General features: G+C 39.3%; 1 protein-coding gene across 3 annotated transcripts in view; it reads right to left on the reverse strand.

Annotated features, from left to right (window-relative positions):
- DPY19L1 (dpy-19 like C-mannosyltransferase 1) overlaps positions 1-16,013 on the reverse strand; it is a 245,109-nt gene that overhangs the window by 207,247 nt on the left and 21,849 nt on the right. For all 3 annotated transcript variants that reach the window (XM_082471750.1, XM_082471749.1, XM_082471748.1), the window contains exons 5-6: positions 14,500-14,620; positions 13,745-13,838 (exon numbers count right to left, since the gene is read on the reverse strand). In XM_082471750.1, the coding sequence (XP_082327876.1) occupies positions 13,745-13,838; positions 14,500-14,620 (215 nt within the window). The remainder of the gene's footprint in view (positions 1-13,744; positions 13,839-14,499; positions 14,621-16,013) is intronic.

The following is a 16,013-nucleotide window of genomic DNA, read 5'->3' on the forward strand; positions in this document are numbered from 1 at the left end:
AACACCGAAGAGATATATGAGATGGCAGGGGTAATCCATGTAGCAAGAACATACACCCTCTGCATCACCCCCAGAAGGAGAAAGGAAGGGCTGGGATCCCCAGCACATGGGGCCAGTCAGCCAAGAGGAAGGTGAAGTTTGCATGTTTAGTGGCAATGAGTTTACAGAGTTGCCGTTTTCCCTAGAGTCAGGGCACAGAGCCACTTGCTGCTCAAGAGAACAGGTAGCAGGGCTAAAGGCTTGAGGAAAGGGGGGAAGGGGATGTCTGAAATACCACTTGCATTTACGGAGAGAGGTAAGGAGGAGAAACAGAAAGACTGCAGAGCCATCTTTAAGGGATCAACTTACGTTCAAGATCACAAATTCATAGAGACACTAATGGTAGGACTGTGTGATTTTAGTCCACTGGTTATTAACCTGGACTGGCACAAATGAAATATAAAGGGGCAAAGAAACAGCATACTGGCCAGATAGTAGTGAAGTGATGGATCACAGAATTAAGAGGGACAGATAAAGGAGCTAAAAAGTAGTACAGGCCAGGAAGCGGAAGTCAGTTCTCTCCTCAGAGGCACAGCACAGCTACTTCAAAAGACCAGCAAATAGGCAAACCCCAGCCCTCAGTGCAAGTGAAAGCTTAAGAATGAGTTATGGGCTTAAATAAATAATTAGATGTTTAAATATTAGATATTAAATAGATAAATATATTTTAACAACTTGAACATATTCTAACAAGACAAAAAGTCCAGAGGTCTATATATTTTAAAAAATGGTTTCCTCCTAGCAACCCTCCCCCAAGCCTATTCACCTAAGATAATCAGTAAAAACATTTGTGTGTGTATCCATCCTTCCAAATCCTTCTCTATAACCATACAAACATATATTTTAATGTGATCGTACTATTAATATCCCTCAGAAATGTTCCTTTTCTAATTAATCTATTATGAAGATTATTCCTAATCAATACTTGTAACCCAAGGCATTCTTTTTATTGTAATAGATGTCAAATATTGCACAGTACAAACACACTGCAATTTGTTCAGCCCTTTTCCTGTTATTGGTCATACGAATGTTTTTCAATTCCTTGCTATAATTTTTAAAATGTTAAAATAACATCGTTGTACATGTAAAAAAAAAGGTGCCTTTATTTCTATTGAATAGACTTGTGAGACTGCCAAGTCAAAGAATGTGAACTTTCCAGAGAAGCCATTCCAGTCCACACCCTCACCAATGTATGAGGGGTCCGTATCTCTATAACACAGCACCCAATATGCCCAGATCCTTTTAAATTTTGCCCATAGGAAGGGAGAAAATTTTTTTCTCACTGTTATTTTGATTTGTTCTTCCTGCCTATTTGTACAAGGCATCATTTTACTTTTTAAAAAAAATTTTTATTAATTTTTATTGGAGTATAGTTGCTTTACAACAAAGCATCATTTTAGTGGGTTGTTTTGTTCTGTTTTCTTCATTTACTCTTCTGTGAATTGTATGTTCACATTCTTGTCTGTTTTCCTATTGGATTCTCTGTTTCCCTATTTAAAGATTAGGGATACAAATTTTTTACTGTCATGTGTGACAAAATCTTCTGATATAATTTACGGTGTATTCTGTCAGAAAAAAATTTTTATGTAGTTAATTTCATAGTAGAATGTCAATATTTTAATTTATTTCTCCTGCATTTCCTGTCTTGTCTGTGAAGGTCTTCCTTACTACCTCAAAATTATATAGTGTTCTAATATACTATAGGTTATGGTGCAGCATCTTCCATGATTATATAGACAGCTTTGCTTAACTAATAAAGCAGGAAGGCAGACTTTCTGGTATATTCAGGCCCTGCATAGCCAGGAGGGGAGAATAAACTATGCTTATCTACGAGGAATGTTCTAAGTTACAATCACTAGGAAATGATGTGACTTGCAATAAATCCAAAATAGTGTTCCCAGCATTTACCTTCCTACCCTCCGATCCTTAATGACTATCACACAGGTCATTTTATTTTGCTAAACAGAAAAGATGTAGTAATCAGAATACTTAAAATTGATTTTTTTTTCCATTACAGTTGATCAGTTCATATTTCAGCATTCCCTAGTGGTTAAAAAAAAAGTTTCTTCTGCAATATTACCATCACCTGCCAGAAAATATGAAAGCTCCTACTGTGCAAATTTGAAAAGATTCTGAGCTTGGCAAACATTTAACACATTTACTCATACATCCCATTAATCTTTTGAGCCTTGATTTCCTTAGATATAAAATAAGGGGGTGAGAATGTAAAAGATCTTAAAAATACTTTTCAGTTCTAACGTTTAATAATTTTATAATTCTCTTCTTTCCCAAACCTTTCAGTGAAGCAGATTCAAACCAATCATCACATTTTGGTAGGCTGTGTTAATCCCTGAGGTTTTTACCTCTATTTACCAAAGAATGATGAAACACCCAAAGTTCAAAGAGAAAACGAAAGTAGTCATAACTAACTCAAAATGATACTAAATTACCCTTGGAGTGAGTTTTCTTGCTGTGAAAATGCTTAAGAAAGAGAATATGAGAGAATATTTTGGAAAGAAATCAATTAAGAGAATTTCCAGTCTCAAGATTGAGATGTAATCCTCAGCACGTGCTAGCCCACCAGGCCAGGCTGAGAGCTGAGCATCTTCCCTTAAGCTTAGAGGCAGGGATACTTTGGAGCATTAAGGAAACAGAAAGTAAAGGTGAGAAAGAGAATGAGACTCAGGAAGGCTGAGAAAAGTTCTCAGCTTGGTCCTGCCAGTCTGTTATAAGCAAATCATTAATGCCTTTAATTTAACTCTTTGTCTGCCAGGGCCAAGAAAAAGAATATTTTATTTACTAGATTGTGAACTTTCGATACATCACTGCAGCTGTTGGAGTGCCTAATACTGAGCCTCTCCTAAGGCAGAGATTCAAAAGGTATCTGAAGAGTAAGTGAAAACATAAAAACTATTCAATCAGAAGACTGCTGGCATTCATTTTGGGGGAACCTTGTGGTCAAACATACAGCATCTCACGTCATTGCTACTGGAACCTCCATTCCACGGTGAAAAATTTCCTTCCCCATCAGCCTCCGCCTCTACCCAGATGCTTCCTTCTCCTGCCTTGAAACCTCACCTTGCTGTGAGAGTCACTCTGTCATGCTCCTATATTGGCTCTAGACCTGGAGGTGAGGCCAGCAGCCACCTCTATTGTCACTTCCAGACACTGCTCCTGAGCCCTTCACTAAACCCTGCTCATCTCAGCTTATTTCTTCACTTGCCCTCCTCAGTGCTGTTATCTCCCAACACTCCAGCTCATTCCCCACTATTCACAGCTTTCTCCTTCCTCACAGGCACACCTAGCTTCTTAACCCTCTGTTGAGCACCACTGGAGAAAATTACACCAACGTGCAAACCTGTGCTGTCCTAAAATTATTAAAAAAAAAAAGCAACTCAATCACAAAGCCTCATGAACTCTGCCTCCCAAATATCCTGGAGTCTGTCCGCTTCTCTCCATCCCACCCCCACTATACTAACTCAGGCCACCATCCCCTTCCACATGGACAATGGCAGCACCTTCCTGCACAGCTTCACTATATCCAGGCTCACTCCTACAGTGTATTCTCTACATCATGCTATCATTAAAAATAAATTAATACGATCACACTAACACTATCCACTCAATCCTTCATTGGCATCCCATTGGTCTCAGGAGGAAATTCAAACCCCTAAACATGTCTAAAATGCCATGTGGGATCTGGTCCTGCATACACTTTCAGACCCCTTTCACTATTCTTCCTTCTTCCCCAAAGCCTGTGCTCCAGTTGCACTGTCCTTGTCACAGTCCCACAGTGTGCAGATAGCCTTGTGGGGGACAGGACTGATGGCAGAGCTGAGGCAGTCCTAGGGAGAGAGAATACCATGGTGTCCTAGTAAGAGAGATGCTGGGATGTCCCAGAGAGACAGAGAATGCCAGGGTGTCCCAGGGAGGCAGAGTGATAGGGTACAAAGAAAGAAGTGCAAGGACGCCAGAGATATTCTGAAGGAAGAAACCAATGGGATTTTGTGACTACTTGGATTTCAGAGGTAACTAAAGGGGATAGTCATGGATATCTTCTCAGGGTTAGATTTGGGCAACAAACAGTGTGGTTAAGTGTCATTTGCTGAGGTACCTCCCTGGAGGTGCAGTGGTTAAGAATCCGCCTGCCAATGCAGGGGACACGAGTTCAATCCATGGTCCAGGAAGATCCCACATGACGCGGAGCAACTAAGCCCATGCGTCACAACTACTGAGTCTGCGCTCTAGAGCCCCCGAGCCACACCTACTGAGCCCACAAGCCACAACTACTGAAACCTGCATGCCTAGAGCCCGTGCTCCGCCACAAGAGAAGCCACCGCAACGAGAAGCCCACGCACCGCAACGAAGAATAGCCCCAGCCTGCGCAGCTAGGGAAAGCCAGCACACGGCAACGAAGACCCAACGCAGCCAAAAATTTTAAATTAAAAAAAAAAATGGAAAAAAAAGTGTCATTTGCTGAGATAATGACATAAAAGGGGGCAGATTTTGTAGAAAAGACACCAATATTTTCAACCAATAACTTTCATCAATTTAGGCATGCTGAAGAGAAATACACATCTTTTAAATATTCATATACAACTGTTAGACCAAATGATTAAAGATGTGCTAGCAGGCCAAGTTAATAGAACATTCAAAAACCCAAAAAAAAACCCCAAAAAACATGGAGCTGGAAAAGTTTGAGCTGGTTCAATTCACAGCCTACTTAGGACACGTTTTTAACCAAAAATCCAGCCTGCATAAACAGTAAATGCTTGATTTATTAATGAAGAACAAAAAAATGTCAAATAAAACAATGGAAGTGAAATTAGCATACAGAATAAGAAATTCAACGTTTCCTTAAAACAGGTGGAGGGCGGGGAAGGAGTAAGAAATTGATGTAAAAAGTTAGTCTATTCTGCCACAGAGCCTAAAAAAAAACCACTGAGTCACTTCATAGGTGACTTGGGTTGGATCATGAGAAGATAGAGTTGGAAAACTGGTTATATTAATTATGACTATTCACTTCAGCATAGAAAGGGGGTTATTAAGCAAAATTAAAAGGGGACTTTGACATACAGACTAATCTTCCAGTCCCTCAAGGCTTCTGGAACCTATCTGGAAATAAAGTAGTTCTAAAAAAAATTCTGGTATCAAAGAAGCCACTACGAACCTCCAATGGCCAAAGATAATAGAGAAAAACAGAAAACCAGAATTGGATTTTCTTTGTACTCGGTGAGTGGTTGGTTCCTCATGTGGAAGAAAAGGCCTTTTCTGATGAGTAGCTATGTCTACAAAAGAGTGGCCAGGCTTTTCTCACAAAAGCTGAGAAGCAGCGAAGAATTTAGCAGAAACAGGTAGAGAAAGGTAAATATTCAAAGGAGAAGGAAGAGTCAGGGACAGATCCGAGTGGTCACAGAGATACTGAAAAGCAAACATTAAATGTAGAGACCTTCATAAAGAAAATCATTTAAAAGTTCTCCTCAGAAAGCTCCCTTAATGCAATAAAGGGAATGGAAAAGAGAGATGGGGAATACTGTTTCCTGCCTTGGTGAGTGCACTCGAGCCCTCACATATAAGTGTCCACAAGAGGTGGGGGTGGGCAATTGTCACTGGTACCTGGTGTCACTTCTGCACTGAAGTGATTAACAATCCAATGTGCCTCCACTCTCCGTATACAGAGGCTTCTGAGGCTGGTAAATGAAGAAGCTAGAAGATGATCCCGACCTGTTCATTCTATAATAAAAGCCACTAGTCAGTAAGTCCCATCCACCTTACACCCTTCTAACCGGCTTTTACAAGCTACCTCGTTCTTAAAAATAAATGTCAAGCTAAGCATCACCAGGCTGTGAGGAAGCTTTCAGTGTGAATAACAGAAACAAATACAAATTGAAGGGGGACCCGCAGGCAAGAGACAATGCAAGAAGCAGAAGAAAACTTCAAGCTCAAAACTCTTTAGGAGAGTTGGAAATCTCATAGAAAGTACAATAAAGTATAACAGATAAAATAAGGGAGGGAAAAAAACTAGAAATTAGATTTCAATCCAAGAGTTCCATATCCAAACAATAGGATTTTGAGAAAAAAAGAGACAATGGAGAAGAGAAAGTCATTCAAGGAATAATACTAGAAAATCTTCCCCAGAAGAATGCACATGTCCAAATGAAGAGAACCCACAGGTTATCCAATGAAAAGAATGAAACAAAATCTACCCCATCATGACCTTTATTTAAGACATGAAAAAGAAGAACCCAAAAGCTGCCAGAGGGAGAAAAAGCCACGTACAAAAGGAATTGATGGCAAAACAGAACTTAATTTTGAAAAGCCAAATTGAATCTTAGAAGACAGTGGAACAAAGTCCGAGGAAAAATAAAATACTAAAATCAGTCAAATCAGCAATCAAGTGAAAAAGTAAAATATAAAGTTCCAACATGCAAGCCTAGAGAGGGATCAGTCTACTGTGGGACCAGAAGACAGAGGACTCTAAGAGGGGGGCCCCAGGGAGTAGGGGTGGGAGAACTGAAATGGTGAATTTTATACGTTTGGCAACATATAAATTAAGTGTTTTACAGTTTAGTTGTGGTTTAGAATTAATCAGTATACAGAAACTGAAGGAAAACAAAATAATAGGCAATTATTAACTATAGGAAAAAAACTGTTACCACGTAAACAATTAATTACCCTACTTGACTCAGCAGTGAGCAATATTTACATGGTTATAATAACTTAAGTATGGACTACTGGTTTCCATGGTAGAATTGCTGAGATTTCAAAGATGTGAAAGTGGTTTCTCTGGACAAAGGAATGGATGGGTTATGGAGACAGACGGGGTAAGAAACTGCTGTTGCATTTTATCACAAAAAGCCAATAAGCCAAGGTCATGTACGTACACACAAAATAATGACAATTAACTTTAAAAACACACTAATAAGTCTCTTTTACCCAGCTGTAGAATATAATAAAAAAGTAGTTCAGTAAACTTATTTGGGGACCTGTTGATATTTGTCAGACAAAGAGCTATGAGTAAAACAATCATAAAAATCTTCCAGACAACATTAAAACAGATGTTCTTATTCATCACCAAAGGAAATAAAATAGTATATTTTATTAATTTTGGCTTGAAAAACCATTAGAACGGAAACTTCAAAAAACAGACTGAAACATCACAAATTGTCAGACCATCCAAAACTATGGGGCACACTTCTATATGGAGGAGGATGAACTGGGGAGAGATGTGCAATCAAAGACATACACATTCAGGGAAACTGAAATGCCACACACAGTATGCTACCTTTCATTTCAATTTGTAATGTGTCAACAAAATGATTCTAAGAAAAATTAACGGATCACAAAATCACATATATGAGTACTAAAAACACAGCAAAATAGGATCCTAAAAAATGGTAATATTAAAAAGTGTAAACTTATACGTGTCAAACTAAAAAAACAATGCCCACAGTTTTTCAAAACTAAACAATATACCATATTTAAGAATATATACATAGATGATAAAGTTATAAAGAAAAGCAAGGAAAAAATTAGACCAAAAGTTAGGATGACGTTTCCTCTGAGGCCTGGGAGAAGGGAAGAAAATGCATTAAGGAGGAATTTTAAGTGAATGAAAGCTTCCCATAATGACATTTCTTAATTTGAGTGACGGGTACACAGGTGTTCACTTTACTATTGTTTAAAAATATATGTAAATATTTTATACAATTCCACAGGTAGGACACATTTCACACATAAAAAAGTTTTCTAAGAGAGGACAGTGGGTACCACAGTAGGTAATGTACTCAAATCACAGAGATGCACGAAACATAAAGTAAGGAATTTCATATAGCTGTTTCTTTTAAGACCCTAAAAGTAAAGTTCAGTAAAAGTATTTTCCATGGAGGACAACAAACAAGTGTGCAAGTAGGCAGCAGGGCCTGGAGAGTTACCAGACTGTATAAGTGGACTCAGAGTCATCAACTCTACTCAATGCTCAATGATTTCTAAAGAAGATCTGCTCAGATGATCTAGAACAGAGAGCTACATGCTGAAAGAGCCTAAAAACCAAAAAGGGGTATTTTCTGGGCACCCTGCAGTAGAACAGTGAATGGAAAAGGGCTCAAAGATTCTATTACAAGATCTAAAAATCATATTCAAACTTAGGTGCTTTAATGATTCTACTCTATTTCTCGTCTTAAGAATTGTGGGAGGGACTTCCCTGGTGGTACAGTGGTTAAGAATCCACCTGCCAATGCAGGGGACATGGGTTCGAGCCCTGGTCCAGGAAGATCCCACATGCCACGGAGCAACTAAGCCCGTGAGCCACAACTACTGAGCTCACGTGCCACAACTACTGAAGCCCACGTGCCTAGAGCCCGTGCTCCACAACAAGAGAAGCCACCGCAATGAGAAGCCTGCGCACCACAACAAAGAGTAGCCCCCGCTCACCACAACTAGAGAAAGCCCGCTTGCAGCAACAAAGACCCAACCCAGCCATTAATTAATTAATTAATTAATTAATTGTAAAAAAAGAATTGTGGGAAAGGAATTTTTGTCCATCCTTCAGCTACAGTTTTTATGAGAGGTGTAGAAACTCTAAAGATGGTGGCAGCCATAATCAGTGAGAGACTAAAGAGAAAATTAAGCACAAAAAGACAGAAACAGAGTTCCTATAGGCTGTTCACAGCACTTCTCCATGAAAACCTTGAGTGGTTTTATGCATTATTTTACCATCCTTAGATTAAAACCAAACAAAAGAATGGCTTGGCTGGCTGCCAGGTAATCACTGTAAAAGGGGCAGGTGGTACAGGTGGATGGGACCACATCCTCACCACTGGTGAGACCAGATTGCAGTAGAGGAAGGAACAGGAGTTTTAAAGATTAGATTGGGGGTGACAAGGATACCCAAGGGGTAGTCCAATTAAAAAATCTTGTTTCAATTTTGTCCTTTGAGAGGGAAAGGTAAGAGATGCACATATTCCTTGGCAGAAGGGAAGGAACCAAGAAAGACAGACTGAAGGATGGTGACAAATAAAGAATAACAAATAAAGAATAACTACTTGGTAGCAAGTAGGGATGAACTCTGCAACACCAACAGCGGGATGAGCCTTAAAACAAAAACACATCTTAAAATGGACATCCCTCTTTCAGGACTAATTCTGTCCTAAATTAATTTTCCACTAATAGAAATATTCACCCTCAAAAAACAAAGTTTGTTTTGATTTCCTTTGAATTTCAAAGCAAGGCAAAAGGACGAAACCAACTAACTGGGGAAATACACGTACTTCTGGGACACACACATGCCCAGACACCTCTATCAGAAGTAACAGAGACAGGAAACAAGTAGAGTAGGAGGAAGGAAGGAGAGAGAGTTGATATGGAGAGAACAGGCCTCCTTGGTTAAAAGGGCTTTCAAATTCCCAGTTTCAGTTTTTATGAGGCCCAAATACTTTGTTTCCTGTCCCTAATACCGAAAGACCTCTGTATCCCAGTACCACACTCCTTCTTTTATTTGAGCTAGTCAGAGTATTTCTGGTGAGCTATTTCCAAAAAGAAATAAAAAATCCTGTTTAGAAACTCTGTTATTATTTGTACACATCTTTTATATCAATAAAATTTATAATAAATTTTAGGCATATGTATACTTTTTCCAGAGAGTTGGCTGTTAAACATTTGCCAGCACACCACTGCTTCAGGGTAAATATTAATAGCTATACATACCATCCAATCTACTCTTACTTAACAATGCACAATGGACTAGTGAGGAAGCAGCCCACACTCCAGAATAATACTAAAATCAAACTGAATGACAAAGAACAAAAGGATTAATATTACTTGCATGATATCTGCCCTTCAGGTCCAACAAGAAAAGCTTGCATTTATCAATAAGAGATTCCACTCCTCAGGAATGTACTGAATTCCCCTCAAAAGAAGCAATGGGGACTTTCCTAACTGCCTACTAACTACTCTCCTACGTTCCCTCCCCCCGGCAGAAGAGAGACTTGCACACGCGGGGTCTTGAGAAACTGGCCTCCAGAAACTGTTAGTCTGTGGCTGAGAAATACCAGGGTATCTTATGAAATAAATAACTGTAACTATGTCTTCACAACACAGCTTTTAGAAAACAATCAACAATAGGTGTTTTAAAGAAATACCAAAATCCTGAGAATTCCAGACAAAAAGGTACATCAGAAATAGGTTGTGTTCGCAAAAACATCTTATTTCATCTCCTTAAGTCAGAGGTTGGCAGCCCAGCCCCATTTCACCATTTGGCTATGTTTTCTATCTTCCCTTCTACTTCCATTTCCAGTGAAATGAACTGGCTTATTTGACTTCAGAAAACCTGTGGGTGGGTGTGTGTGTGTGTGTGTGTGTGTGTGTGTGTGTGTGTGTGTGTATGTGTGTGTGTGTGTGTGTGTGTGTGTGTATAAAATTTAAAAACAAATATACTTCTGGATTTTAAAATGTCATACTCAATCTGCCTATAAATTTCTAATCTGCTAAACAAATATGAACTTTTATTTCTCAATAGAAACACAATTTATAAAAAAGATTCTAAACTCAATTGAAGATATCCTCCTCTTTATTCTTAACCTACATGTTAAGAAGTCTGCAGCTTTATCCCACTTTATAAAATTAAAAGGGTGACAAACCTAACAATCAAGGAAGAAAACATTAAGAACTACCTCAGTAACTGGACATCTCTAAAAATACTCATGTCAAGAACACTTAAAAATGCAATGAAAAAAACTGACAGAAAAAGTGACAGAAGACTTGATTCAACATATTATAAACCAGGGTCACTACTGGAGTATAATTTACACACCTGGGCCCCCAGGGTGCAGTGCAACAGTCAAGAGAATACAAGTGGCTCCACAATGCACAAGAACTGGATGTCATTTGGGGATGGGTGGACGATCCTAGAGTTTACGATGTGTTTGGACAGGACTAAAGACATTATTTAGGGAAAAGAAAATGTGTGACACTAGTGGCGTCTCTATATCCAAGCACAGCTCCAGAGGGTAGACCACCAGGTACAAGAGTCGGACAACATCAAAGGGGCCAGCTGGGGCACAAAGCAGTAACGTCGGTGAAGCTGAAACAGGATGCAGCCCTCAGAGCTGGGAGAAGAACCAGAGACAGCTAGTTGAAAAGACCCAAATCCTCTTAAGGTAAAGTCACTCCCTCCTGCGACCCTAAGCAGTGAGTGGTCTATGGATTTTTTTTTTTATCCTAAAACTACAATAAGAAATAAGACTTTACACCACAACTCAGCACATGTACGTCTACACACATATATACAATAAGCAACAAACAGAAGTTTCTCTAAATAACACCTATTTTATAATGGTATACTTTATTTTTTACATTTGTATTCTTTTCTTTTTCATGTAAAAAAGTTGCTGGGCCTAACTCACTAAATTGATTTTAAAATCCCCTAGGTAAAGCCCTGCAATTTGACAGACTCTGTGCTGAAGTAGTCACTGGCTGACTTTGGGGGCAGGTGGGTGTCAAGGGTCACATGAGATCATAGCTCAGCTTGAATCCTGTCCCTTAATTGGTCAAATTTCTGATTTCCTTCACTTGCTTTGGAAGAGGTTTCAAACCAGCCTGGCATTAAGGTCATTCATCAACCAGCCCAACTCATTTCTCCAATCTTAATCTTCCACAACACCTCCTCAATCATCTGCGTCCCAGTAAAACTGATCTGCTTGCTAACCCCTCCATATCCCAGATTTTCCACCTTCGCTTCTCCCTGGGATTCTTTTCTCCTCCACCTATCCAAAATGCTCTGACCCTCCAAGGCGGAGCTAAGTCGACTGCTCCACACAGAACAAATTTCTCCTGCCTCCAGAGCTGTGAGCACTTTATCGCTGCTGTCTATCTTCTACTGACACACGCCTACCACCACTGCCATCTCCCACCTCACCCCACCACCATGCTCTCAGGACCCAAACACGTAGTCTCAAAAAGAGACCACTTGGTACGCACTTCATGTGCTGACTGAACAAATGAACGTGTAGGGAGCACACTGCTGTCTGCGGGCTAAAAAATCTCAGGCCAGGGCCCAAACCACCAAGAATCCCTCAACCAAAACCAGAACCTCATATTCTCTGCGGCAGATATTGTGCCTTCAGCCTCTGAAACAGTTGTTATGGCAAGCATTATACGAAAATGATACTGAACGTTTACTTTAATAAATGTTTAGAAATTCTTTCAATTAAAAAACAGCATAACTATAGATTAGCAATTTAGTAATAATGCCATGTTCCATGTTTTAACTTCTCTTACTTAAAATCTAATTTCCCGGGGCTTCCCTGGTGGCGCAGTGGTTGAGAATCTGCCTGCCTGCCAGTGCAGCGGACATGGGTTCGAGTCCTGGTCTGGGAAGATCCCACATGCCGCGGAGCGGCTGGGCCCGTGAGCCACAATTGCTGAGCCTGCGCGTCTGGAGCCTGTGCTCCGCAACAAGAGAGGCCGCGATAGTGAGGGGCCCGCGCACCGCGATGAAGAGTGGCCCCCACTTGCCACAACTAGAGAAAGCCCTCGCACAGAAACGAAGACCCAACACGGCCAAAAAATAAATAAATAAATAAATGATTAAAAACTTAAAAAAAAAAATCTAATTTCCCAAATGTAATAAAGCTATCCATAAGACAGCTGGGCAGTACTTAGCAAAATGAATAGATCCCCTCAATCTCATCTAACTTTGGCTTCTCATGAGACAAGGCACACTGGCCTTGCTTTCCTTCAAGTCAGCCTCCTCTCCTGATGACCAGATACTTTTGGTTAAGTTATTTCTGTGTGTCTTGTTTCAAAAACAAAATTTTTCACATCATCTTTTAATCATGAGTTTTCATTTCGGTCTCCCCCAATTACATAGTTAAAAGAACTTTCTTTGATGCTAATATTTCTGACTTTCCTCTAGGTATCTTAAATCTCTATGCAAATATATTTTAAGTTGATCTTCTAATAGCTTCCTCATTTGACAAATATTTATCAAGCAACTGCTATACACTCAAACACTGAGCTAGGATGCAATAGACTCTTTGAGGCACTAAACTAAGAATGCCACACTTCCAAAGCAAAGAAGATAACAGGATAATAGCAGAATCACACTCATTAAACCAAATTGAAAATCACTACATACGCTATACTTCTGTACCGCAAAGAATCAGTAAGAAGTAAAACAGAAAATTCTAAAGAGACTCTGAAGGTAAAATAGTTCAAGCAAGTAATGTAAGGAATGGTCAAAAAAAAGAAGAAACAGAAATACAAAACTCAGAAAATTTGTATATCTTTTAGTTTTAGAAATGTTGCTCAACTATGAAGTAAATGAGGTCAGATATTAAATATCTGTATAGAATATATTTCTATTTAGCATCAGCAAAATAGTCATTAACACCATTTGATAATGAGTGGTTCTTTCCCTTATATTTTATGTAAACAGTATATACTGCTTATGCACAAATGCCTATGAATATTTAATATTTATCAAATAACCCCATCCTGCTCTACTTAAGCCTTTGAAATTATTTTAAATTTGGCTAGCTATGCCAATGGTGAAATCATTCAAATGGGAAATAATTTTGTATCTACAAATAGATATATTAGACATGACATTGTTATAAAACTGAACTATAAATCAATCATTATCTCACTATTCTTACTATTCTAGTATATAATATTATAAACACATATTAAAAATGAATAGTCTTACCTTAAATATGTGCCATATATGAAGAATAATGCCATCATTAGTCCATTTAAAATAAAAATTACAGCAACATAAAAGCAAGCAGGATCTCCCAATCCTTTAAAAATAAAGAAAAAAATATGCTCTAAATTATGTGTCTGGCAATTTACATTAAAATGTGCTTATTCTGAAAATGGTTGCCATATATATTAAATGGTTGCCTTGGTTCCCATATGAACACATGACACTAGTGTGGAACATAGATGAGAGCAGAGTAGTAGCTACTGTAGTTTCAAAATAGGGCTGCAAATTCATGGACACTCCTGTAGAGGTATGGGGTCTATGCCCCTGCTTTTGAGTCTGGCTTGGCTTGTGACTGCTTCAATAGACCATGGCAGAAGCCATATAGAAGACACCATGCAGTATCCAACTTAGAGCCCTGAGCTACCACATGAAAAGCCTAACTATCCTGAGGTACTATGCTACACAAAAGCCCAAGTTACATGAAAAGGGCACATGTAGGTGTCGCAGTTGAGTCTCAGCTGGGCCCAGCCTTGCAGGTACCCCAGCCAAGGAGCCAGAATGTAAGTGAAGTAGCCCCAAGTTAATTCCAGTCTTCCCAGCCATTTGAATCTAGCAGAGTCCTCTGACATCGTGAAAACCAACCAACCATCCTATACCCTGCCCAAATTCCCTACCTGCAGAAGCTGTACACCACTAAGTTTGCAGTAAATTTATTATGCTGCAACAGACAACTGGACAATATCGTAGAAACTTGCCTTCACAGCTTTCAATAGGGCTGAGTCCTTCTCCTCTGGTAACTGTCCAACATATCTTGGTTTGAATACCAATCAAGTCCATTATTTTGATATAAATCCTGTACCAGCTGGCTAAGACTACCTGATTTTTTTAAAAAAAGAGAGACACCATAAGAAAAAATATTATCCTCAACAGTTTCCTTACTAGAATGTTTTTGAGATATTTTGATAATTATCAAATTTTCCCTTCCTGTACCATCCACTTGGGTCCCTTTAAATCTAGTAAAAGGACCTTCACAATCCCCTATGTAGATTCTTCACTGGTCAGTCTTCACCAGTGCATGGCCTCTCATGGGTAAGAATAAAATATAACGAGAAATATGCAAATCTGTAATTTTCAAAAGCTATAAAACTCAACTAAGGGACATAAAGGAAGAGTTGAACAAATAGAAAGATACTCTGTCTTCCTGAATAGATCTAATTTTTCAAGATGTGAATTCTTCCTCAAATTAATTCATAAACATAACACAATGCTAAGCAAAATCCCAAGTGTCTACTGAGATGTATTATATGGAAAAATGACAAAAAAGAGAAAACTGAAGAAAATGTCCTAACAGATAACAAAATTTGTTGCTTACATAATTAAATAGTGTGATGCTGGCACAAGAAGAGCCAGACAGATCAAAGTAACCATGGTGGAGGCAGTGGAGTGCCACCCAGATCCCCCTTCAAGGCTGAGGCACTCATTCCCCTAGCAGCTGGGAGGGCTGGTGGCTGACAGCTCCCAGCTGAGTCCCTCTCTAGGAGCTACCCCCTGCTGAAGAGAGTAAATTCACTAAAGGTCATACCCCCTCCCAAGGGCAACTGCATCCAATGTCTAACTACTCAACAGGGGGAGATATAAAGGCCAGGGGCCCTCGCCTCAGGTAGGACAACTCTGCAGGGTCATCCCAGTTCCAGAGCTTCCCAGGGGATTGGCTGAGGCCTTTGTTGTGACTGCATCACAGCTCAGCTCTCCTCCTCCTCCTCCTACTTCCTTCATCCCCCTTCAGATGTTGCCCCCAAGGGCTTTCCCCTATACACTTCCTGTGTGCAGATCTCCTCTTTCCCAGGACCTCAACCTAAGGTAACTCTGAACACAAAGTCCAAAAGCAGATGCAAGCATATATGTATAATAATTTTGGATATAATAAAGAAGCAGGGAGAAGACGGACCACTCATCCAAGTGTTAGGTTACACAGAAGACCACTTTGAAAAAATGTAACATTAGATTCCTACCCCAACACTAAGCATCCAAACGAATTCCAGATAAATTAAAAAGGTAAATCTCAAAACCGTAATTATAACAATTAAGAATGAAGATTTTTTTACATATATGAATGAAAACCATAAATCTAAAAGCTTCATAGATATGATATCTCTGAACAGAAAAAATACATTCTCATCATACTGTACAAAACTAAAGGGCAACAAAAAGCTGGAGAAAATATCTTATCCATACAGCATAGTATTAACATCCTGCATATAATAAATGA

The sequence above is a fragment of the Balaenoptera physalus genome (genome assembly GCF_965194825.1).
Source record: "Balaenoptera physalus genome assembly, chromosome: 8".
In the NCBI taxonomy this organism is placed as follows: domain Eukaryota; kingdom Metazoa; phylum Chordata; class Mammalia; order Artiodactyla; family Balaenopteridae; genus Balaenoptera; species Balaenoptera physalus.